Raw genomic sequence first — 23,341 nt, 5'->3', positions numbered from 1 at the left:
TTAACAGTCATTTAGGCACAATTTAGGAGCTACATTTCCTTCTCATGGATAAATTCCAACTTTCAAGTTGGAAGTGGAGTGCCCTTTGTGTACAGTTCTCTTAAAACCTTCTGGTCTGAAACTTTATCTAGAAGTCAAGCTGTTCTCTATAAGCTTATCTTGACTGTGAAACTGTATTTGGAAAGTCCTGCTCAGTTCTTTTTCAGAACAAGCTTTTCTCTCCTCCAGAAACATAGGTTAAGATGATTGATTATATGGTTGCGTTGTGTTGCATTGTGTGAATGAAAAGAGAATTCTGAACATTTGTTTCTTCTTGCACTTTGGATTTAAACTGGAGTTCTAGTAAGGGGTGAGGGCAAGTTTGGCATTATTTGGTTGAATATGTAAAAGGCCTCTTGAATACATGCAAAATACTCGTTTTTCAAAAACTCATTCCCACATCGCCTCCAGGAACTGCAGTGATTTTATGGTGAACAGTGTCTTGCTAGGCTGCTTTCAAAGCTTCAGTTTTATTACTAGCACAGTGTCTTCTGATTAACAGATAAGGTGTGTCAGAGAACTTTGACAAATCTGTTTTCAATCATAATGTCAAATTTGAAACATCCATTAGTTCAATAGTGATTAACTTAAAGCATTCACTAGCTCAAGATTGATTGATTAAAAGCATTTCACAATATATATTTCTCTGCTTACAAGAAAAAATATTAAGAAATATTAAGTTTAAAAAGCCTTGAAAGTTCAGAATATTTAATTAAGACCTCATTATTTTGCCTTAAATGTTGCAAAAAAAATTTTGTTCTTATGAGATTGTTTAAAAAATTAGAACAAAAAGAATCTCCTTATGAATATATACTTTAGGAATATATACTCATAATTTTTGGGTTTTGGCCTGATCTGTGGTAACTTCTGAAAGTTTCTATAAATAGAATTGGTTTTTGTGTGTTATAGGTATTTACTTCTAGTTATGGGATCTACTTGGCCTCTTCAGTGGATGAAGTTTTTAGCTGGTTCACAGGGCAACACCACAACAATACTTTTTGTATTTACTTTTCTATATTGTTGATTCCTGATCCATGTTAGAATATTCTTACCTATTAGGTCAATCTGTGTATATGTGTGTTCATATATATACAACTGTTACTTTATAATATATTTTTTTGCCTAATATGAGGAATGTTGGCTCTGCAGCAGAACTCATTTTTCTGAGCCAAAGCACGAGCTGAAAGTCAAAGTCTATTTCCCTTCCATGAAGACAATGATTAGTGAGGTCAGAAGTCATCTTGCCACTGGGTTATTTAATTGTAAAATAGACGAGTTTGTAGATTGAACAAATTCACTTTGAAGTGTGTTACAGGGATGAATGAATGGAAGAACCAAAACCTTTCTGGAGATGCACAGACAGGACACATCTTAGAACATGTTAGATTCCACTTGGATATTAGGGAAACATTTTTCACCATGAGACTTGTCAAAAGCTGGAAAAGAATGCCCACTTAAATTATGGCATCCCCATTCTTATGGAAGTATTAAAAAATGGACTGGACATTTATTCAAGAACAGGAGCAACCTGGTCTAAATTCATCTGGCTTTGGATATGGGATTTGATCAGATGACCTTGAGTGGTCCTCTCAAGTCTATATTCCGTGATTGATTATATGTTTCTGTTTTATAAAAGTGGTTTTGTCATTCATATTGTTGACTTCTAATTAGGTTTCTACTGAAGTGGGGTTGTGTAATCTTCCAGTCCCCAAGCATTAAAGAGGCTTTTTAGGGTTTGGAGTCGCAATACTGACAAGAAGTGATGGTTTGAGGACACAGCCAGATTTAGCAATATTGAGTAAAAGTGATTAGATTGAAATGTGTGATCTGGCTGATGAAAGCAATATCTAAAGACAGCTTGTTTGCCTGCAATGTTGTCTACATTTTTCAAGCAGATTCTACTTCTCTTGTTTGTTGGTACTTCCTTTTTCAGCACTGTTTCCTTCCTATCACACTGTCTTGCTCCCTTTTTTCCACATGTGTGCAGTTCCAAACTACCCCTCTGGCATTGGCCCATTGGAGTGTTGCTCTCCACACTCTTCCCTAAGTCCTGGTTCTGATGGCTTCCAGGATGCTAATTTCTAGGCAAGAATACCTTCAAAGACCTCACTGCTAACCTGTCAGTACCCACTAATTTCTGTTGCACTTCGAAACTCCTTGATAACATAAAGTCAGTCCCTTTATCATAGATCTTACCCTTATTCCGTGGCTCCTTTGTGAAGGTTAAAAAAAAATGTTTTGAACAACACTGGTGTTGAAATTATTACTTAATAAAATTATCAGATTGAGAAGCAAAAGTAATTAAAATCTAGTGAAGCTCTTTTAAGCTGTGTACAGAGTCAGGCTTCAGCGTATCCTCTGGGATCATGATTGGAAGAACATTTTGAAACTACAGTAAGAGATGTGACTTTAAAAAATGCCCTGCAATGGCTATCCATGAAGAGAAAAATTAAATTATTTGATGTTTGTAACTAGCAAAGTAGCTGACATTTTGACTTTGTGTAATTGTACAGTATATTTTCTCCAACTTATGATAAAAAAAATTGCAAGAGTGATATTTCCATATGTGGTGGTTTGACCAGGAAGGAGAGGGAATTCTGGGAAGCTGTGGTCAAACCAATGAAGGTTTTGGGTTTGAGACTGGCACCTGGTGTAGCCAGTGGGGTTTGGACACACCTCCAAGAATACACAGGGGTTAAAAAGCAGGGCACTGCCCTTGGCACTCTCTCTTGGGACGTCGCTTTGAAGAGGTCAGATCACCCTCCCCTGTCCAGCCTTGCTGCTGGGCGGGGGAGAGGCAGCCATGCGGTAGGCCCAGGGCCTGGACAGAGATGGGGGTTGAGGGGGCTTCGAGGATGGAAGGGTGGAAGATCCCAGGGAGTCAGCCCTCGGGCAGCCATCCCCCCCCAGGAGAGAGAGAGAGAGAGAGGAGAGCCGGCGTCTGAATGTGATAGCAGCCAGCCCGGAAGGAGAAAGGGGAGGGAAGAGTGCAGCCCGGCCGGCCGCAGCAGCAGCACGTGTGGGAGTATCATCGTTCTGAGATAGACAGAGACTGAAAACTTTTAACCCTTTCTTTCATGATTGGGGCCTTGCAAAAATGCTAATCCTCCTCGAAGCTGAATAAGAAGGGAGATAAGAGATGAGATGAGACAAGGACCTGGCCCGAAGAACGTGGAGATGATTGGATGGGGAGAGATGATTTGGAGTGGCCTTTTGGCTGGACTTTTCTTGTGGCCATGGACTCAGTTGTTCCTGTGACACAGACTGCATTTAGGGGGAAGCAGTGGCTCAAAACCAGGAGGGTTCATTCGTGAGGACCCCCCGGCCCCAGGGGGTTGGAAAAATATGGGGGGGACAGATGTCCCAAAGCAGAGACTGTGCCTTTTTGGAGTGAGACAAGGCATCCTTGAAAGACAACCCTAAAAGCAGCTCTGGCCATGCGTCAGTGGTGAGAGCACTGGGCATGGAAGGAAGATGTCACAAGCGGCAAAAGGACTTTTTCCGGGCGGTGCCGAAGTGACAGAGAAGCACACGAGGTTTCAGTGTGTTTCCAGGAGAAGCCTATGGAACAAGAAGGACTCCTTTCCTCTTCATGAACTGAAGTTTGAGTATAATAAAGTGTTCTTTATGTTTAAGCTAAAGCCTGTTTTGCTTATTCCTGGTCACATCTCACAGCAGACACCAGGGTGAGGGCATTTTCATGGGGGGGCACTGGCTCTGTGCCAGGCTCAAACCATGACACCATCATAGAAGATTTATGCTTGAAATCACTCTCTTGCTGTTTTGTGTTTATTAGTTTTTTTTTTTATTTTTTAAATGTGTTACAGAAAGCAACAGGAACGAGACTTCCAGCTTAGTTGATGCTACTCATTCTTCCAATCCTTCAGAGATCAGTGAGGAGAAATCCCTTAGTAGTTGTGAGAATCAAACTCCCACATCTGAAGAAGAAGCAGCAGCTCTCAAAATTCAAGCCATCTGGCGAGGGACTTATATTAGGAAAATACTGAAGAGCAGAGAACCAGGTGTGTAATTTATAAATGCCTTTCAAAAATGTTTCATGCTTCATCTTATTAAAACCTTCACTGTAAAGAGTTTTTTACTAATTAATATCTAGGTAAAATTAACTGAAGCTAATGAAATAGAACTTGTAGTTTTCTTAAATATTCCTAACCACTCAGTTGGCACATATGATACTAAAAAGTTCATGAAGGATACATCCCCCCCTAGATTTGAACAGATGGTAAAAAGTTCATGAAGGATACATCCCCCCCTAGATTTGCATAGATGCTAAACCAGAATTTGTATTAATGTAGATTTAGGTCAGAGCTGGGATAAATGTTAAGGTTTTTTTCTGGAAATGTAAAGGAAATCATACAAGAACCTAAGCATCATAATGAGCAGTCAGTGAAACACACACAGTATCAAAGCCTGATGCTGTCCTCCAAGGATACTGTACGATACTATCCTTCATTCTTGTGCATATAGATAGAGGAAACTTGCATAGCAGTTCAGGACTCATAGCATATTTCCTATTCAGCAATTCTGTTATCTCAGCTGGAATACTGTGTCCAGGTACAGTATCCACAGTCCAGGAAGAAAGAAAGATAACAACCACAAAATTCTGAGTAGAGTTGTAAGGATCAGGATTGAATATAGGCCTTTTACTTACAGGTTGTTAGTTTGTCATTTCAGAAAGACCAGATAAGAAAAGACTTTGCTATAATTTTTTAAGTACCCACAGGAGGAATGGAATTTCATAGTAACAGTCTCTTTAGGCTGATATCCAAAGGTTAACAAGATCTTTAGTCCGAGATTCAAAGTTTGTGGCTTGAATCTGGACACATTCAAGTTAGGAAAAGTGATATTTATTTTTAAGAAGACAAGGTATTTATTGGAATAAACCATGATTTCTTTTGTACTACTGAAAACTTTCAAATCAATTTAGTCTTCATCTGTATTCCATCTATAGAAGCAGACACCTTGAGATGACATGACATCCTGTTATGTGAGTTATCCAACACAAATGGGGTGAATTACCCATTAGAGCTGCCCAATTCTTTTCCTGTTAGCTACACAAATAGTTTAGGTGCATCCCTACCCCTTCCTGGTATCTGCAGATGAAAGTTGCTGGGAAATAGCAATAGTTAAATAGCATATTCTCTGAGGACAGAGATTGCCAAATATCACTACAACATATTACAGTGGAAAAAACTGTAAATTGGACAAAATATTGATCACATAATTTCTGCAGTTGTAGGTGTGCCTAAAAGTACAAAGATGGTGATGAATGGAAAATACTCTGTCAAAGGAAAAAACAGTTTTGAGCTCAGTGAGACTTCTGTAAAATTCCAAATAAATAAGGCAGTTCACTTGTATAAGTAATATTTTTCAGAAGTATTTGGAAGGGGTAAATTTAGAACAATAGCATAATTGGATGTTATATTTTGTAACTTATTTGATTATCTCTAGGTACTAAAGAAAACACTGATGTTGAAGAAACTTTGAAAAACCTGTGGACTATGATTGAGTTAAATTTTGAAGAGTGTGCTGTAACGTTGTTAAGGTAATCATGCAATAAATCAAACTATTTTATTGTAGGCAGTTGTCATAAACTGTTTTTTCACAAAATAAGCATAGTAAGAGCATTATTAGTGTCAAAATTACAAAACCCTGATGGAGGGGATGAAATGTTTTTTACTAAATATATGCTATGTTTTATTCTGTATACCCTACATGAGTAAAATCTAATTTTTAGATATGTTACTGATTTTTCCCGATTTTTTGGATCTAAAATATTACCTTTTGCATGTGTTTAATTTTTTAGTATTTGGTAGGCTGCTCCATAAGTATAGATCTGATACTGATTCCTTAGTTAAGCAGTTAACCAGTTGATTTAAGGATTTTTTTAATTTGTGCTATCTGTTAAGCAATCATGATTGACAGTAGAAAGAAGATAGCTTTACTATGTAATTGTACACAGTTTATTGTCTCAACAGGGGTCATTTTTGTCTCACTTGCCTGAAGTAGATGTATTTCTAGGTAGTAGAAATGTAGTAGGTGTATTTCTATGCTTTTCCTGCTATTTTATTACAGCTTTTGGAAAGATGGCTATTCTAATTTCAACAGTGTTCATTAAGTCATTTGCAAGCCTAACACTCTCTGGGGATCACATATTTCCATTAAGTCCTCCAAAAATCTCTCTGCAAGTGTTCACACAACTGATCTAGCAGTAAATCAGTTCTTCCAGGGGTGAGGAGTGAAAACTGGCAATAATTACTGCCTGTTGATATAAATCCTCACTCCTTATAACCAGCAATTTGAGCAACACTCACACCAGGTATAATTTCATATCACCTTTTAGTGTTTCTAATTTTGTAAAACCTGTATACATTGATGAGATCAGGACTTCGCAAGCACAACCTTGTTCCAAATATTAACCTTCCATTTTAGCTTTGTAGCATCAGCAAAGATGAGATGCAGTTTTTAGCCTGCCTTCCAACCTATAAAATTTATGGGGTTCATAGGCATTGTCCTGAGGGATACGTTTGAGTGTTAAAATCATGCTAATGTGCTTGTGCTTAATTTTTTTTAACAGCTGACAGATTTCTATTTAACATAACAATCTAGCACCTTGGCCAATAAGTTTTATTACTTTATTGTTCCAAAACATTTTAAAACTAAATAAAGGTATTTTAATATCCTAATGATTCTACAGTTTTAAGATGACAACTTAATATAAAGAAAACGAAGTTATGCTAACTGATATTTATTAAAAAGAAAAAAAGGTAAAGTTTTGTAGAAACCATAACATCTTGGGATATTAGAAGCAGCTATAGTCACAGGTAGACTGATGGATAGAAATATGTGTATATATTTGCCATGAGGTCTGAAAGAACTGATCCCTCCATGATTTTTTTATTTAAGAGTGAACAACTACTAGAGAAACATTAGTAGCACATTTTATGTTGTTGTTTTGCATTCATGCACAAAGTAGTGTTCTTCATGATCAGCATTAAGTAAAAGTCAGTGTGTGTATATATATATATACATATATATATATATATATATGCCATCCTGATTAGATTGAAGTCTTTATCTTGTTTTCTGCTTTCCAGAGAAATATTTAAAAGAAACTTTAATTCAGTTGAAAACTTTCCTTGTTATGAAGATGAATCATGTAAGATGTTTTTCATTGACTATGCAGTAACATATGCTGATCAACCACCAAATGCCTGGTTTCTGGTTTTCAGGTGAGTTTCACAGAGTCCTATACAACTCTTATGGGGGGATAGTATTGATACACTCTGGTTTTTCACTAACCTGCTTAAAAACTTACTTACCTGTCTGGTTTCCTTAAATTCTGGCATGTACTTGTTCTGGCTTTGGCTGGAACAAAGTTAATTTTCTTCTTAATTTCCTCATTTTCTTCCTAGTATCTGGTAGAGTGCAGTGTATTTGGATTTAGTGTGATAACAATATTGATAACACACTGATGTTTTTGTTGTTGAGTGCATACCCCAAGTCAAGGACTCTTCAATGTCTCATGCTCTGCCAGTGAGGGGATGCACAAAAATCTGGGAGGAAGCACAGCCAGGACAGATGCCCTGAAGTGGCCAAAGGGATGTTCCATAGCAGAGAATGTCTTGTTTAGTATATAAACTGGGGGAGGATTACCTGGAAGGGGGCTGATCACTGCTCAGGAACAGGCTGGCCATTGGTCAGTGAGTGGCGACCAACTGTATCGAGCATCTTTCATTTCTTTGGGGTTCTGGTACTCTCTCTCCCTCTCCTCATCATTAAAAATATTCATATTATTAGAATATTTATTAGTATATATTTTTTGTATTTTTAAATTGTTCTTAACACATGAGATTTGTATTTTCTTTCCGATTCTTTCCCTCAGGTATGTTGGGGGTGGGGAGTGTGTGAGTTGTAATTAATTGCTGGCTGGGGTTAAATCATGGCAATATTTTTTGCTTTGTATTGCACATATCCTTTTATTTGGGAAAATGTTTTTTGATATAATTTAATTTTTCTTTTTTAGAGAAATATTTATTGTCCCAGAAGACATGTTTATATTTACAAAGGTCTTTACCACTATCCCTTCCTGCAGACTTCATGTCCTTGATAATGACACACAGGAGGAAATGCCACATGCCTTTTTCAATGTGGCACCTCATGTTTATCCCAAAAATAAGGTAAACGCAAGAACTTGTTGTGAAAAGTATAATTTAAAAAATAATAAACAATGCCCAAATTCTGTGGAGATTTTTAGCTATGTCATAGTGTTAGTAGTGCTCTACTTAAAAGCATGCCCTTATTTATTAGCAAGTTTGAACAGAGAGCACCCCTGATCTGCTTCCATGCTAAATATTTATTAGTAAACTTTTGATTATTTCTCCTATATACTCTTTCCAGCTGCTGTTGTTTTGGGGGTTTTTCCTGTTTATCGTGCATAACACTGAGCACAGTAAATTTGGCGCCAATGTTTTATAGCCAACTTGTGGCTATAAAAAGTTTGAATAAGAAATGATAAGGGTACATATTTTCTTCCCATGAGTACAGCACAGTAGCCCTAGTGATTCTGTCAACTACTGATGAAAATGGCTCTTTTCATTGGATTCCTGCTCCTCCCTATTTAAGAAGTCCTCTCTTAAACCCCCTCAAACCCACAGTGTTTTTATTGTTTGCTAAACTAATGGTTAATATTTTGTAATATTAAATGTGATTAATAACAGTAAAAAGTGATTTTAAGAGTATTAAAAGAGAATTGTGCAGGCATACTGTATTTTTTTACTTGTTCTTATTACATTTCTCAATCACTGAGCTCTTGAGCTCCTGAGTATGGATATCTTCTTATGCTCTCCAATTTAGCTTGCTTCTTCCTATTTCCAAATAGTAGATTATTGTTTCAGTGGACCTGCACATGCTTTTAAAAGTTCTGTTGATGCTTTGACAAGAGATTTTGCTGTTGGTAAACACAGAATACAATGGTATTACTTTAATCTGTTATATTTTTTTGTAAGAGTATTTTGTAAAAAATAGTCAACAATGTAGTACATCAAGCAAGAAATTATTCAGTATGCCTGAATTCTTAAATGTCAGTATTATTACATAAAAAGTAATTTTTGAAAAGAATACACTCACCAGTTCTGCTTCCAAACTATGATTCAGCAATTTACAACAGTGATAAAAAGGAATCCTGTCAACAGATACTGGTACTCTGCTGCAGAGACACTTCTGGAACACATTAAAGTTCATTTCAGAATGACTGACAATGAAGATAAAATCTGCACACTAGCAATAAAGTCTGTCTTCTTTTTGCAGACTTTACAACCTAGATGGAAACTGGGTACTTGCTTAGCATTATTTGGAGGTTTTGGGTTGCATTAAAGTTTTTTTGTTGTTTTTTTTCCCTACTGCTGGATACAGTTGAATTTGTTTTAGTTCTTGGTGTGCTTTTTTTTTTTTTTAATTCTACTCTCTTTATTATTCACAAGTCTTTTGAACAGATTGTAGAAAAGGATAGAGATAAGCACTCAAGCTTCAGCTGACCTACATAGATAAGAGTTTAAGAAATCATCACTACCACCATATTTAGTCTAGAAAATAGAAGTCTATTTCAGCAAGGACACTGCTCAGATATTTCTCTTGACTAGACATAGAAGGATGTAAGGGATTCGTCTTACTTTGCCATAAAGTTAATTTGGGTGGTATATTAGCAAACAATCCTTTCTGATTCTAGAGATAGTGAATTGTAACAAGGTATCTAAGTAAGTAGTAAAACCTCTTGAAGGTTATTTACAAAAGAGACATACATTTAGCGGGGTTGTTGACACATATTTTCTTGTTTCTCAGTAGTGACTTGGTCTTCCTACCAGACACAAAATTCAGTTATTGTGCTTTCTAATTGCTTGTAGTATTCACAAAGTGCCCACTCAAACAAACTTTTGGTCCTAAGTTTGAATTTTCTGAATATTTTTAGTGAACATTAGGATTGTATAAAATTAGTTTTATATATAGGTATACAAGAGCAATGGTGAGAATTTTTTCTTCCCATGCATGCTGTGCTGTCAGAAAGCAGCTGAATATCTGGATAAATCCTCGTTTGCACATGTACTTGATAAGAACAGAGGGGCCGGTGACTCTGTGCTTGACTAGATGTTTAAATAAGTGATTTCTCCTGAATGGTTACTCTGAGTGGTTGGTGTTACTTTGTGGTGATTAAAGGTTGTAAATCACCTTACTGCTACAACTGCACAAATTGGAATAATGAATAATTGATTTTAATTTCATTCTAAATCTTCAGTATTCATGGAGCCACAGCCCTGAATTATTGGATAGTTCTGAATTTACAGCCTTATTTATTATAAGGATTTTTCAACAAAGCTTTTTGCTGTTAAATGGTGATTTCTTTAAATGGAATTTAGAGGAGGGCTGAAAGAAACAGAGCCTTTCAAAGTTTTTTCATTTGGACCATTTCTTGGGTGGAACTTGAAATTTTAATAATTGAAATATGGGGATATAGGGCTAGTCAGACTACATGAAAAAGGGATTTAATGCTGAGTTCCCCTGCAACATTACAGGTGGACATTTCACTCCTTATATCCTTTATTCCTAACCCTGCCTTTCAAGTAATCACATTCACATTGCCTTCATTTTCACAAATACAAATTAATCAAGGTTTGAATCTTTTTATGTTGTATCCTGGCTCCTCATATTCCTATTCTCAGGATTCATAAAAAGCACCTGAATCTGAATCAGCCTTATTAATTGTGTGTTGCATTTTTTATTATTTTTTGAATTTTGTAGTACTAGAAATATTTTTTCTTAATATAGTAATAAAAATAAGATAAAAATCTTGTCATTTCGTGCTATGTCTGCAGTGGCATTATTAAATTAGGGTAAATGTTAATTTGAAGACTGAAGTAACCTGATCTCTAAATTTCCATGTAGCAAATTCATCCACCCCTACTTTCACACTCCCTAAGCATGAAGGAGCATTTTAAATCCTCAAATAATTTTGTTAGAAAGTGAATTCAGGACTTTGGTAGTATCTGCCCCTAAAAACACCTGTCAGCTTTCCAGGTAGATGAAATTGGATTTAACTTGCCATGTACCTTTTTGCCAAATATAAATTGCTAAAATAAGAGATGCTCCATAGGTTAGAGTAGACTGGAGTTGTAAGATTCTTGCTGATGAAGCTCATCTTTTATAATAACTGTAATGGACAAGAAGTATGTTGCATGTAGTCCCAGAGTGCTTTTTGGGTAGTGCTATTGTCAAAAATGTTGTGAAATGTAAAAATGACTTGTTCTCCCCTTTCAGAAAGGATACACTTTTGTGGCTGAAGCACACACTGGTGAGCAGCCTGTGCCAGGTGGCAAATGGAAGCTGCGCTTCTGCACCTCCCAGAGTGCCCTTCCATTTCTCTCTCGTGAGGCTGTCAATGAAACCTTCTCTACTCTACAATTTAAGGAGTATTACATACCCAACAAGGAGTTCCTACTGTTTAGGTAAATATTGAGGGAAAGATGAATAAATTCCGGGGTTTATATCAGTCATTCCTAGCAGAAAAGTGTGTTCTTTCCTCGTTCTTAGAAGGGGAGAATATTGATGCAAATATCTGAATGTTATGGGCTATCAAATAAACATTTGATTAGTGAAAATGTTATTTGTGAAATAGTGTCACTACTTAATGAAGAACTGGTGTGAAGTGCACAGGCTATAACTTTAAAATCAAAATTCAGTGTTTTGCATTCCTGTAAGCTCTGTCTTATCCATATGCCAATTACTGAAATTCCATAGTACTTTTGGGAAATAAACATGTATTGAAACACTCTTTTCCCAATATATCAGACCAATATCCATCTTGCAGTATTGACAGAAAAATTTATATTTTTTTTATTTTTGTGTGCTGATTCTTTTAGAAGAATATATTTAACAAACATGAGATTCAGTTTTTATTAATCGTTTTTTAAATTAATTAAAGTTCATTAAAATCCATTCTGAGTTAAGAACTAACCATTCCTAAATTGCTATACGTAAGATTTTACACAAAGAAGTTTGCATTGCACTACAACAGGCCCTGTGCTTAGAGTTGATTAAATGTGTGTATTTTGAAGATTAATTCTAAAACATTTTACCCTAATTTCTGGAAGCATTTTCAATATTTCAAACCAACAAATTATTATTATTGGGATAGAGGTCTCTTTAGAGAAGAGAAGGAATCAGTTTCAACATAATTGAAGAAAGCATGTAATGATAAAAAACCAAATGCAAAAACCCTTCTGATGTTACCAACCTTAAAAATAATTATATATTTTTAGTTCCAAATGTGCTGAAGTCAGGATGATGGAGTTTTTGTGTGGTTTTTTTCTTTGCTTGTTTGGTGAGATTAGTCATAACAATTTGGATTTATGCACAAAAAGTATATAATACATAAAGCAATGGGTTACAACATAACAACTGTTTGAACAACATAACAATTATTTGAATTTTTTCTTCAGACTCTAATTCAACAGGTTTTTAATGCCACAATCTTTTAAGCTGGCCAAAGTAGCTATTGCCATCAAAGGAGATATCCCTACCCTTTTGAAAGAAATGATCTTTTTTTTTTTATCCTCAGGTACTTTTATAATGGTACAGTTCCCTAATCTGGCTAATGATATTCAACAAATAAAATTACAGTAGGCATTCAAATGTTTATTTGGACATTAGCTAAGGCAATGAAAAAAAATAAATAGCTAGACCACCCAATTTTTCAGCAGCAGCACTTGCTTTGTTTGCTGATTCACTGCATTAAACTTCACTACAGGAAGCTTAGCCCATCAGATTCCAGGAAAACAGTTGATTTGCAATTCAATTGTAAGCGTTTGCTTCCGGTTCAGCACAACATTTAGGTACTTTCCTAAAAAGAATAGTTGGTTATATTGCTATAATTTTTTCTTCCTCTTTAGGTATTTTGTAAAGGTCACAGCACCACATACTGCTACATTGCAGGTACAAACCTCTAATTCAGATGTGCTCATTAAACTACAAGTCCTAGATAATGAGAAGGAAATTACAAGTGTCATTGGAAAGGGCAATGCAGTCATCCCAGTTTTTAATTTCAGGAGTAATCAATCACTTCTGAGCTCCCAGTGTAAGTATTGTATGCCATATTTAATAATTTTATTCACTGCAGGATATACATTCTTTCAGTAACTGTAGATAATCGCGGAAAATACTATTTTTCCCTGCTCTTTTCATTACTGTTCAAAACCAAGAAGTACAATTGAAGGAGGGACATAATTCTTAGACATATTTTCAACAATGGACCCTGTAGTGCTCAGGTAATTTTAGACAAAACTTAAGTACCAGCTGCCTGCCTCCATTATACTTCTTATATGTAATAGATTTTAGAGACTACTGCCATGCCATCTTCTCTGATAATCTACATTTGTTTTCCTGTTTTCTATACACCTCACTTCTAAATCAAATGATTTCCATTTCATTTGTGTGCTATTTTGATTTATTCATTATAGTTTGTTTTCAATTTTAAAATTAATTCTTCATAAGAATTACAAGTTTGCTTAAATAAAGCAGATGTTTATAAGCCAAGTCTGCTGCTGTACTCTGCAGTACACACTCTCCAGTGACACCGCTCTACATAAGGTATGTAAGATATGAAAGTCTTCAGTCCTTCTATGAAGACTTCTAAACAATAAATCTTCTATAAATCAGAGTTTGCCTATTTGAGCATATAGAGAACCTGAGGCAAAGACAAATTGTTCAAATACTGGATTATTGCTTTGCTAAAGCCCAGAAGAGCATTATATTTCTTCTGCTCACCTCCACTATTTTGAACTGTGAAGTTTTCAAACATGATCCTTTAGCATAATGTGCAACATGAAATTCCAATGCTTTATGGGGAAAAAAAATTCATCATATTTGTGAAACATCTTGATTTCTGTTTCAACTGCACCTTGTTATTACCAGAAATGTAAAAAAAAAAAAAAATTGGTCCTATGGAAACCATGCTCTTGAAATGTCATTCATCAGATGAAAGCATTAGGTTTTAGAGGAAGTCATGGAGAACCTGTCATGATTCTCTCTGAGTTACCAAGATAATCAGTAGCTATTTTTGGTTAATGTTTTTGGAATGTGGAAGTGAACTAGTAAACTTAATGGTAGACTGGTGGAAATAGAAAGGGGAATGCATAAAATAGCTCAGCTTAGGATCAGCATCACAACAGTCTCAGGAAGTTGCCAAGATACCCTCAGTAAAGTGAAGGAGAAACTTTGCTTCGGGAGAATGGCTCCTTGCAAATGTGATAGTCTGAAAACTGAAATAAGTTAAAAAGCACAATCAAGTGACAGAGAAGAGAAATGGATTCCACCAGAGGCTGAAAGGGAGAGGATAGAGCAAAATAACTGGAAGTGGTGTTTTGCTTTTGCCAGTCTACCAGGACATACATGTGAGAACTTTGCAAAATATGTTCAGAAATCAGATACAAACATTCTAGCTCTAATAGGCAATCATACAAATAATTTCTGTTAATTTAAAATTATTTTAATCCACTTTGAATTATTTGATGAAATATCTGTTACATTAACCTGATTGAAAATAGGAAGGTTTTTTAGTCAGGGTCTATTTAGCAGTGGTGGACATAAAATCCTGTTATGAATTTAGGCTATGTTTGAAGTTGAAATTAATATTCTGATGCTCATTAGGTGTGTGTGAGTATATAGAGAGTTGCCATTTGGAATGAATGGCTGTGAAGCTGTTTGATCACTGTTTGTTCTTTTGTCTTACTATTATTTATATTTTTACAATAGTTATAATTTTACAATTCTAGACCAACTGGCCTTAACACTGAAGTTCTTCTCCTGTTAATATGCATCCTGTATATCACAAAGAAGATAGTTTGTGTAGAATCTTTCATAGCATCCAAATTAAATGAAAATATTGTGAAATGGACTCAGTATAACCAATATGAGAGTACTGTATTACTCAATCTACTGAGTGTCTCTAGGTTCAGTAGGGGTTCAATCTATGGCATTGTAAAAACATGTTTCTTTGGTATTGTCAAAAGTGTTTTTATGGCCTGTGCAATAACAATATACAAACTCTCAGAAACACTGATTCCAAGTTCAGGTGAAGATTCATACAAATGACACTCAATACAACAAGATTCCTTCTGTCAGTATTTCTTTGTTCTCTAACAAGTGTGTTTTCTCAGAATAAGAATAATCAGAGAGCACTGCTGTACTATTGGCACCAATCTTGTTAGTTAAGCCACATACAATCCCTAAATTTGACACTTATTCACTACCACACATGTTCTGCCTCTCATAGAATTGAACACTGTGTTGCCAGAAGTTCTCTTAAGTGACATTATTGCACAACCATCACCAATAAAACATTATCTCCCTGCCCACCCACAGCCTGTTAATTTATCTCCAGTCACAGCTGTTCTATTAATGTCTTTTACAGCTCAAAAACTACATTAAACCGACAGATTTTGAATACATTCACCTCTTCTGAGATGCGGCAGATGACTTGGACCTTGAACATTTGCTTGACAATAAAGGACTTACATATTGACACACACATTGCAAGCACAATTTGTTTTGTTGATACAAGCCCAGCAGTTGCCGAAGAACAGATAGGCAAGAATGCTCACAATCCTTTTATTTTCCACAGTAACAGTCTGATACAATCCTGTTAAAAAATATAAAAAATATCTTTCGGATATTTGTTTTGAATATGGAAGTAAGGTAGGTGGAAGTTTCTTCTAGCCAGAACTTAGGAAAACCAAGATTGACACACATATTTTTGTATACAATTAAAAAAAAAAAAAATAAAAAATTGTGTTACAGCGCCACCTGGTGACCATTGGTGACCATTGCGAGATTTAGTGGCTGTGTATGTATTTTTGGGGGCTTTTCAGAGTGATCTTTCCTGTAAAGGAAGCAGATTGACTCTTATGGGGGACTCCACCATTCTGAGAGGAATTATCTTCATGGCAGTATCTTCCTCAGGGAAAATCTTTATAGAATTTGTCAATACTCAAGCTCTTCAGGTTTAGGAGAGAGAAGAGGCGAATAGCGAGGCATTAATGAAAACCAGTTGTAGCCCAAGGAATATAGCCTGCCTCGAGCTCTACCTGTCTTGCTCGGTGGAGATAATGTCCTGCAGAGGGCAGTGCACATCTGCTAAAGCCCCAACACAATGCATCTGGAGTGGAGCTCACCTCTCTGTTGACTCCAAGACTGTTCATCTAAGTAGCCTCACTGCTTTAAAGCTACCCTTTTATAAATTACATCCACTGGCCCTTGCTAACAGTGCTCAGACAGGCACTGAAGATCATTCCTGACTTGAAACCTTTATGCAAATATCGCAAATGGTAAACTATAGGCAATTTATGCAATTAGAAAATGTCTTTATGTAGCTATTCTTCCATCTGAAATACAGGTTATTTCTTTGAAACAGGTTTTCTTGCAGATGTAGAATATTCACAATTCAGGTCTGTGGATATTGTTTCTTATTCATCCAAATGCACTTCTATTGAGTGAAAGCCTCATTATTTCTGTTCCTTCTGATGAAAGATCTAATAATCTAACCACTGTGAATTACATCTAGTCTCACCTTCACAGCATAGGATGTTAACTGATACCTAGAAAGCTCAGCAGCAGCTGAGTGAGAAACTATTCCATAGTTACAGGCTTGCTTAGGCATACCTTTTACAAAACAGCAGCCATGGAGTTGCAGCACCTTAAAAAATGGTTTGTGGTTTTCTGTCACAGGCATCCTTGCCACAGGGACAGCAAGAGGGATGGCTCTGGTGCTAAAGGTTCTGAATGCAATGCAGAAAAGCAACTTAGAACTTGTGATTAGGAGTTTGAGACCTCTTTAAGAGACCATCTCTACAAGGTCTTATTTTGATTTCCTGACTTCTACTGCTTTTCTTAGGAACAAGGAAGCACTGGCTTATGTAGAGGAAAGACGCAGTAGGAAGGAATCCATGGCATTTGGCTTTCATAAGAAACAATATTTCCTGGCTCCAATTGAGTTTCTAGGGGCAAACTTAACCTCTAATTGGGCATTTAATCTTTGACACACCAGCATTAAATTTTGTTCTATCTGGTGTCTAATAGTCCTGCCATCGCCTGTGAATTTCCCTGGATGTTTAATTAACATGCATGAAAGTGTGCATTTTTCTTTGAAAGTGTTGCAATGATGCAGTATCATCCTTTTTTTATGCAATGAACCCTGAGAGGAGCAAAGCCTCTTGCCTCAATGAAGTCAGAATGATATCTCTTTCCCAGCTGATGGTCCAGTGTAACACAGGTGAAGCTGCTTGCCCAGAGGTGTTATTCTCTGTCCTTATGCAATTTTCTATGAGATGTTCACTTCTAGAATTCTTTTTTACTTTCTCTGTAGACATGCAGGCATAAGACCCCATCACAATGGCATTAGAAATGAAAACAAATTTATGTTTTCTGACTTAATATTTCTGTGCCAGACCTTCTTTAGAATAGTCTAGTTTTCACAGTTTTTCCACATAACATCTTCCTTAGTTGAGAATTATATACATTGATAAAGGATGGATCACAAATCAAGTGATCCTTTCAAGACTGGCTCTTTTGTAGCTCAAGTTAGCTATGATTTTGTTTCAGGCTGGCACAAAGAGATGAGAGACTTCTGGAAAGGTATGCACTGCCAGAACTGTGGCCAATGCACCTCTTCCCTTTATCCAGTTTTACTTTATTTACTAAATTATGTTAGCCACAAAGAGATCCCATCATAGAGAGCACAAGGCTCTCTACATTTTGTAATGTATAGCATGATGCTGTGATGGTTAGTGCAGGAGAGAAGCATGAGCTTTCAGGGGAAAAATTATATGCTTTATAAACTAACAACAGTCATATATACAGTCTTCAATTTCTCATTATTTACTTTGAAGATATTTGTGATTTGCAGGCAAAATGAAATCAGGGTAGTATTTGGAATAAGCATCATTTTAATTGGAAGCTTCTGAGTATAATCCAGTATGAGAAAATGGACTATGTTAATTCTTTCTGATACTTTCTGGGAGCATCTGTTTACCTCATACCAGTAATTCATAGAATTTCACTACTTCTTTATTTGTCATCTTGCAGTAAAAAAGTTACAAGTTATTCAAAGTAATACAGTGAAGGGATTGGAAACTGGACAATTAAAAAAAAGAAGTCGTAATTCGTCAAAGGACAGCAAAGCTTCTTCCAAGGCAGACCTTGTACAGGAATGCTCAGTGATATTAACAGATGAATCTTCAGCCTCAGAAAACTTTGATAATAATGTTGGAAGCCCAGAACAAGTAAGAGTTTGTTAATCACTGGGATTTGGGAAGAAAAAAAAAAGCAAACAGTGAAGTATTATTGCTAATTCTTTTGGTTCATGTGGAGAGATCTTCTATCCTGAAGTAAAAATAAGAATCTAAAATTAAGATTGTCAGTAGCTTTTGAATGAGGTGATAAAATGGTTAATGCACATGTGTGAATGACTAAATAAGTAGGGAGTTTCATATCAAGGTGATTTACTCTATCTTTAAGTGTTCTTCATTTGTCAAATCAAATACAAGTACAGCATAACTTTCACATAAAGATCAAAAATTTCCAGAAATAAAACTAAAGTTTTGATCCTTCAATATGAGCTTTCTTTGAAATATGATATTATAGAAGACCATCTGTAATAGTTTGCATAGAGAAACAACTATTTCCACTCAGCTGCAAGTTTTAGTAACAGACACATAATATCTGCTTCTCAAGTCAGGTTTGTCAGAGGCCAGTGTCAAACCATGGGTTTTTCTAGATGCCATTTAGTATTGTCTATTTTAGAGAAATTAAGAATACTTTCTAAAACAATTCTTGTTTTACATCTACACATGGTTTTCTGCTGTAATTTTTTTTCTTGATAGTTGAATTAAATTACAACAAAATAAAGAAAGAAAACAAAAAATATTGAGAAATAGACTCCAAAGTTGTTCCTTTGACTCAGAACTGGCATTAGAATTTTGGAAAACAGTTTCTAAATATAATCATTTCCAATTCAGTTTAGACAATGCTTGAAACAGCCCATTGACCCTGTCACCTCTGCCTCAAATTAAGGCATTATTGAGTGCTAGTACAAGGGTTCAAAGCCCTGTAGTAAGTCTTAAAATCAAAGACAAAAGTCTTTGTTGCAGTACATGGCATACATAGGGAAGTTACATGGAAATCTTACAGGAATGTAGCTCCTTATTGTGTAGCCCAATTTAGTTTTTCTTGATAAACACATGAGTAATTGTTTAACTTCACAGGAATTAAAATGAGGTCTGTGGAATTAACATTAATTTTTTAAGCTTCTTGTGAATACTGCTGTGTGCAAGCTTGTAAATTAATTATGTGTTTTATTTGCTGAATTCAATAGCTGGCACTTTATTAACCTGCAGGACTTGAATGCTTGTTGCAATTGCTATGACTTCAGCATGTTGCATTTTCTTTCACAGTCTCACCAGTATTCAATAGAGGCATTGGTGTTGCATGATAGTTGGCCACTTACTGAGGGTGAGTCTTTGCTTGTTCAGGACCTGAAAGAAAAACAGAAAGATGATATCAAAGGTAGGTTAATCTAAGTACATATTTAGTCAAATGTATCATGTCACTGATTTTAAAAAATATCTCTTACTCCAAGCAACATTTTTTCACTGTTTGAGTGAAATATCTAGGCAAGAAAAATTTTTCTTCTGTAGTTCTTAGAAACAAAGTTTGATTGCATGAATCTACATCTTCAGTTCAGAAAATATAAGGAAATCAGAGACTACACTGCAAGGCACCTTCTTAGGGCCCAGCTTTAGGTAGAGATCTGGATCAGAAGCGTGCCTGCTGATAATTTAACAAAATGCACTGAACAAGATGTGGGGAAAGGCCTAGTTTGGGAAATGTAATTCTTCTGTACTGCTGGGAGAAGAATTTAGCCAGAGAAAAGGCTAGGAAAGTTCCCAAGTACAGTCTGTATGTCTAAGTCATGAAGGGGACAGAGAAATTACAGAAGGTTTTGGGTTTTTTACAGATTATTGTAACATTTCTTCTTAAGGGACAGTAAAAACCAATCCCAAGACATACTAAAAGCACTTAGAATCCTAGTAAGTATTCTGTAAATTACATAAGTGTCTCATATTTTCTTCTTCTTTTATCAGCCAGGTTGACACAAGATTATTTAGATCTTTATTATGTTAAAGTTTGTCACTCTGGACCCAAGAGCCTGAGAGAAGCAAGGCTCTGCCACTGCACATTCCCAGATCCAACTGTTTGTAAGGCTGAAGATGAAATCCCACCAAGCACATGCACATAGACACAGACACCCACGACGTATATGTGTATGTAAGGGTGTACATATACACAGAAACACACAGACATTGCCAGCTACAGAGATCTCAGACGGACACTCAGCACAAACACAAACAGCATCAGCTGCCTTATCTTGATTTTCCCTCTTAGGCTGGAAAGAATGGAAGTCCCCTAGATAGACTGTGCATTTTTGAAAAGGCAGATTCTTCTACCAGCTGTACCTAATGTGCCCCATAGCTTGCCTCTGCATCCCCTACAAGCTCTGAGGCTGCAGCCCTACTCCAGCTGCTGGTGCAGAACATCACACACACATGCAGCTGATGCTCCTGTGTTCTCACCCTTGTGTTCCTGCAGAACCTAAAATATTACTTCCCATCATTCAGAAGATTTTCTGCATAATTAATATCAAAGTTTTATAACTCAATTTTTGAAAGAGATAAGAAAAAATTATTTGCTTCCTCATATAAAAACACTTGCTAATACTCAAAAAATTTATTTAGGATGGTTTGGTTTTTATTTACTAGTGGTATGTCTCACTTTTTATTCTATTTAGATGTTTCTTTTTAAATGTCTGGTCAGGTCTTTTTTCAGTAATTTCTAGTACTCTGAACTGGACTTAGATTCAGCAGCAGTGATTGCTGATGGATGTTATTTAATTTCTTGGGTTTGGGACATATGCAGTATTTGAGGTTTTTTTCATTATTTCTTCAGTTATTATTACACAACTTTAAAAATATGTACCTTCTTGGTTTACTGTAGTCAGTTTTAGTAGCATTTGAGGAGCCATGTCATGTGGGCTTACAGACTTGTACACAGCTGTTTTAGTGATTTCACCTGCTTGTATTTTGTTGTGTTCTTCACAATATCATATTTTCTTCCTAGATTATTCAATTCCTTCTCTTAGTTTTCCCTGTTAGACTCCTTCTCACAATAGACATTCTATTGCATCCTATTACCCTTCTGAGTTGGCTACACAGTGACAGCTCGCACTTGACAATATCCTTTTATACAGTTTCACCATGGTCTGTAAAACTGCAGGTCTGTAAAACTGCAGGTCAAAGGAGGTGACTTAATCTCGAAAATTTCTTCATTAGTTCTCAGCTCATATCACTAAACCTTGGCAATGTCATGAGTGTTCTCTCACTGAATTCAAGGTAACACTACTCCAGTTCATAACTCCCCTTCTCCATGCTAATTGATGCTCATTTGCAGTCAGTGAACACAGGCACTTTTTTTCTTGGGATTATTTTAAAATGGTGTAAATATAATAATTTTTAAATCATTTAATTTTTGTGCCCTCTCTTAAATGCTGCCTTTCAAAGAAACCAAATCCATTTCACAGTTCTTATTAACTGAGTGTCTGTGTTTATACAAGGATACCAACAGATTGCCTAGGCCGCCAACAGAGTTTAAAGACAACTTATATCAAAAAGTTGAAACATCAATACTCAATATTTAGTGTTTATCTTTTGTACCCCTATTGACAGCAATATTTATCTGAAGTGCTTACTTTAGTTCAGTATTTTGGGGGCAAGCCCAAACATTTATTCCTTTCTCTGATTGTGAGCTAGTCTTAAATCAGTTTGAAAACTGACCTTTACCATTTAAAATTGCCAACACAAGTTGTCAGACACTAAATTCATATAATAATAATGTTGGAATGTAACCATAAGGGTATTATATCACCACATGATTTTCAAGACTGCTGCAGTGAGCCAGGTGAAAAATTTATGCAAAACGTGTTCCCTTTTTCAAGTACCCTTTTTTCATGTAAGCCAAGACTGCCATCTAGAGTTAATTTTGTATTAAAGCTAATTTATCATGACAAAAGCATATTTGAACTCTGTATTAAGAGCTACTAAAATATTTTAAAATAGTCTCCCTTTAAATTAAGACCCATGCTATTATACTCTTCCTATTCACCAATATTATAAATACTTATTTAGAACATTTTTGAAGAAAGTAAATTCTCTGATACACAGATGCTATGATAATTTTGTATTTCTTGATGTTTGTACCTGTAAAAAGCACTGTGTTAACAAAAGTTACTTTGTGAATAATACTTAGTCATATTTATTATATATGAAATCCCATTAAATGTTTCACTAAAGAACCCACTGTACAAACAAAACATTAAAAAGGCATTAGGCAGGAAAACCTAAGTACACAGAAATTAGGAAGTTCCATGTAGTTTATTTATAGTGTCTTTATTCTTTCCCCTTTCTTCCTCCCTTTTTTGTTTATTCGGTTTTTGTTTTGGTTTGGTTTGGTCTTTGGGTTTTTTTGCCTCTTTCTTCTGAGCACTGTTATGGAGCAAGCTTTCAATGGAAAAAAGAGTTTTTAAAATGTAAGCTCAAGATTCTTGTATAAAAGGGGAACAATAAGCAGGCAATCCTGCAACTGCTAGCACCATTTTCAGTTGTGTGACTGTGTGAACAACATCATTTTAAGGTGCATTTTGTATTTAGGATTTTTGGCTATTATGTTTCTGGGTTCTTTGGTTTTAGTTTTCTTGTAGCAAAATCATCACTTTTATTGTGCAACTGTCACAACCCCGAGCTGAATTATCACTGTGTGCTGAGTGCTAACTGCAGCACGTATTTTACATATTGCCTTAAATTAACTTAGGAGTGTAAGATGTTAATGAGGGCTGTCTATGCAACTGGGAAAGCAGGAGAAGATGGAGTGCCCAGCCCAGGTAGTAAAGGTAGGTTTGAAAAGGCAGGACAGACAATATGCTTTGGAATATTCCCTTTTATCCTCCAGAGTGGTCAAAGTTTCTCCCACAGGTGTTATTTTCCCACAGGAGAACTTGCTGGCTCATGCCAAGGAGAGGATTCCATGGGATGTTTAACAGGTTGTTCAGATCTCTCTCTCTCTCTCTCTCTCTCTCTCTCTCTCTTTCTCTTTCCCAGCTTGCCTGTCAGTAGTAATTAATGACTTGCCT

The 23,341-nt window shown here is 35.9% G+C and overlaps 1 protein-coding gene across 4 annotated transcripts in view; it reads left to right on the top strand.

Annotated features, from left to right (window-relative positions):
• Positions 1-23,341, top strand: part of ADGB (androglobin) — a 99,390-nt gene that overhangs the window by 64,854 nt on the left and 11,195 nt on the right. For 2 of the 4 annotated variants that reach the window (XM_074537581.1, XM_074537580.1), the window contains 9 exons: positions 3,867-4,061; positions 5,509-5,602; positions 7,155-7,289; positions 8,084-8,237; positions 11,368-11,555; positions 12,999-13,183; positions 18,187-18,383; positions 19,554-19,665; positions 23,201-23,251. In XM_074537581.1, the coding sequence (XP_074393682.1) occupies positions 3,867-4,061; positions 5,509-5,602; positions 7,155-7,289; positions 8,084-8,237; positions 11,368-11,555; positions 12,999-13,183; positions 18,187-18,383; positions 19,554-19,665; positions 23,201-23,251 (1,311 nt within the window). The remainder of the gene's footprint in view (positions 1-3,866; positions 4,062-5,508; positions 5,603-7,154; positions 7,290-8,083; positions 8,238-11,367; positions 11,556-12,998; positions 13,184-18,186; positions 18,384-19,553; positions 19,666-23,200; positions 23,252-23,341) is intronic. The other 2 variants (XM_026794842.2, XM_074537579.1) reach the window with 1 other exon arrangement.

Source organism: Zonotrichia albicollis, chromosome 3 (genome assembly GCF_047830755.1).
Source record: "Zonotrichia albicollis isolate bZonAlb1 chromosome 3, bZonAlb1.hap1, whole genome shotgun sequence".
Lineage (NCBI taxonomy): Eukaryota > Metazoa > Chordata > Aves > Passeriformes > Passerellidae > Zonotrichia > Zonotrichia albicollis.
The sequence above is the reverse complement of the archived record's forward strand: the minus strand, read 5'-3'. Positions and strand labels throughout refer to the sequence as shown.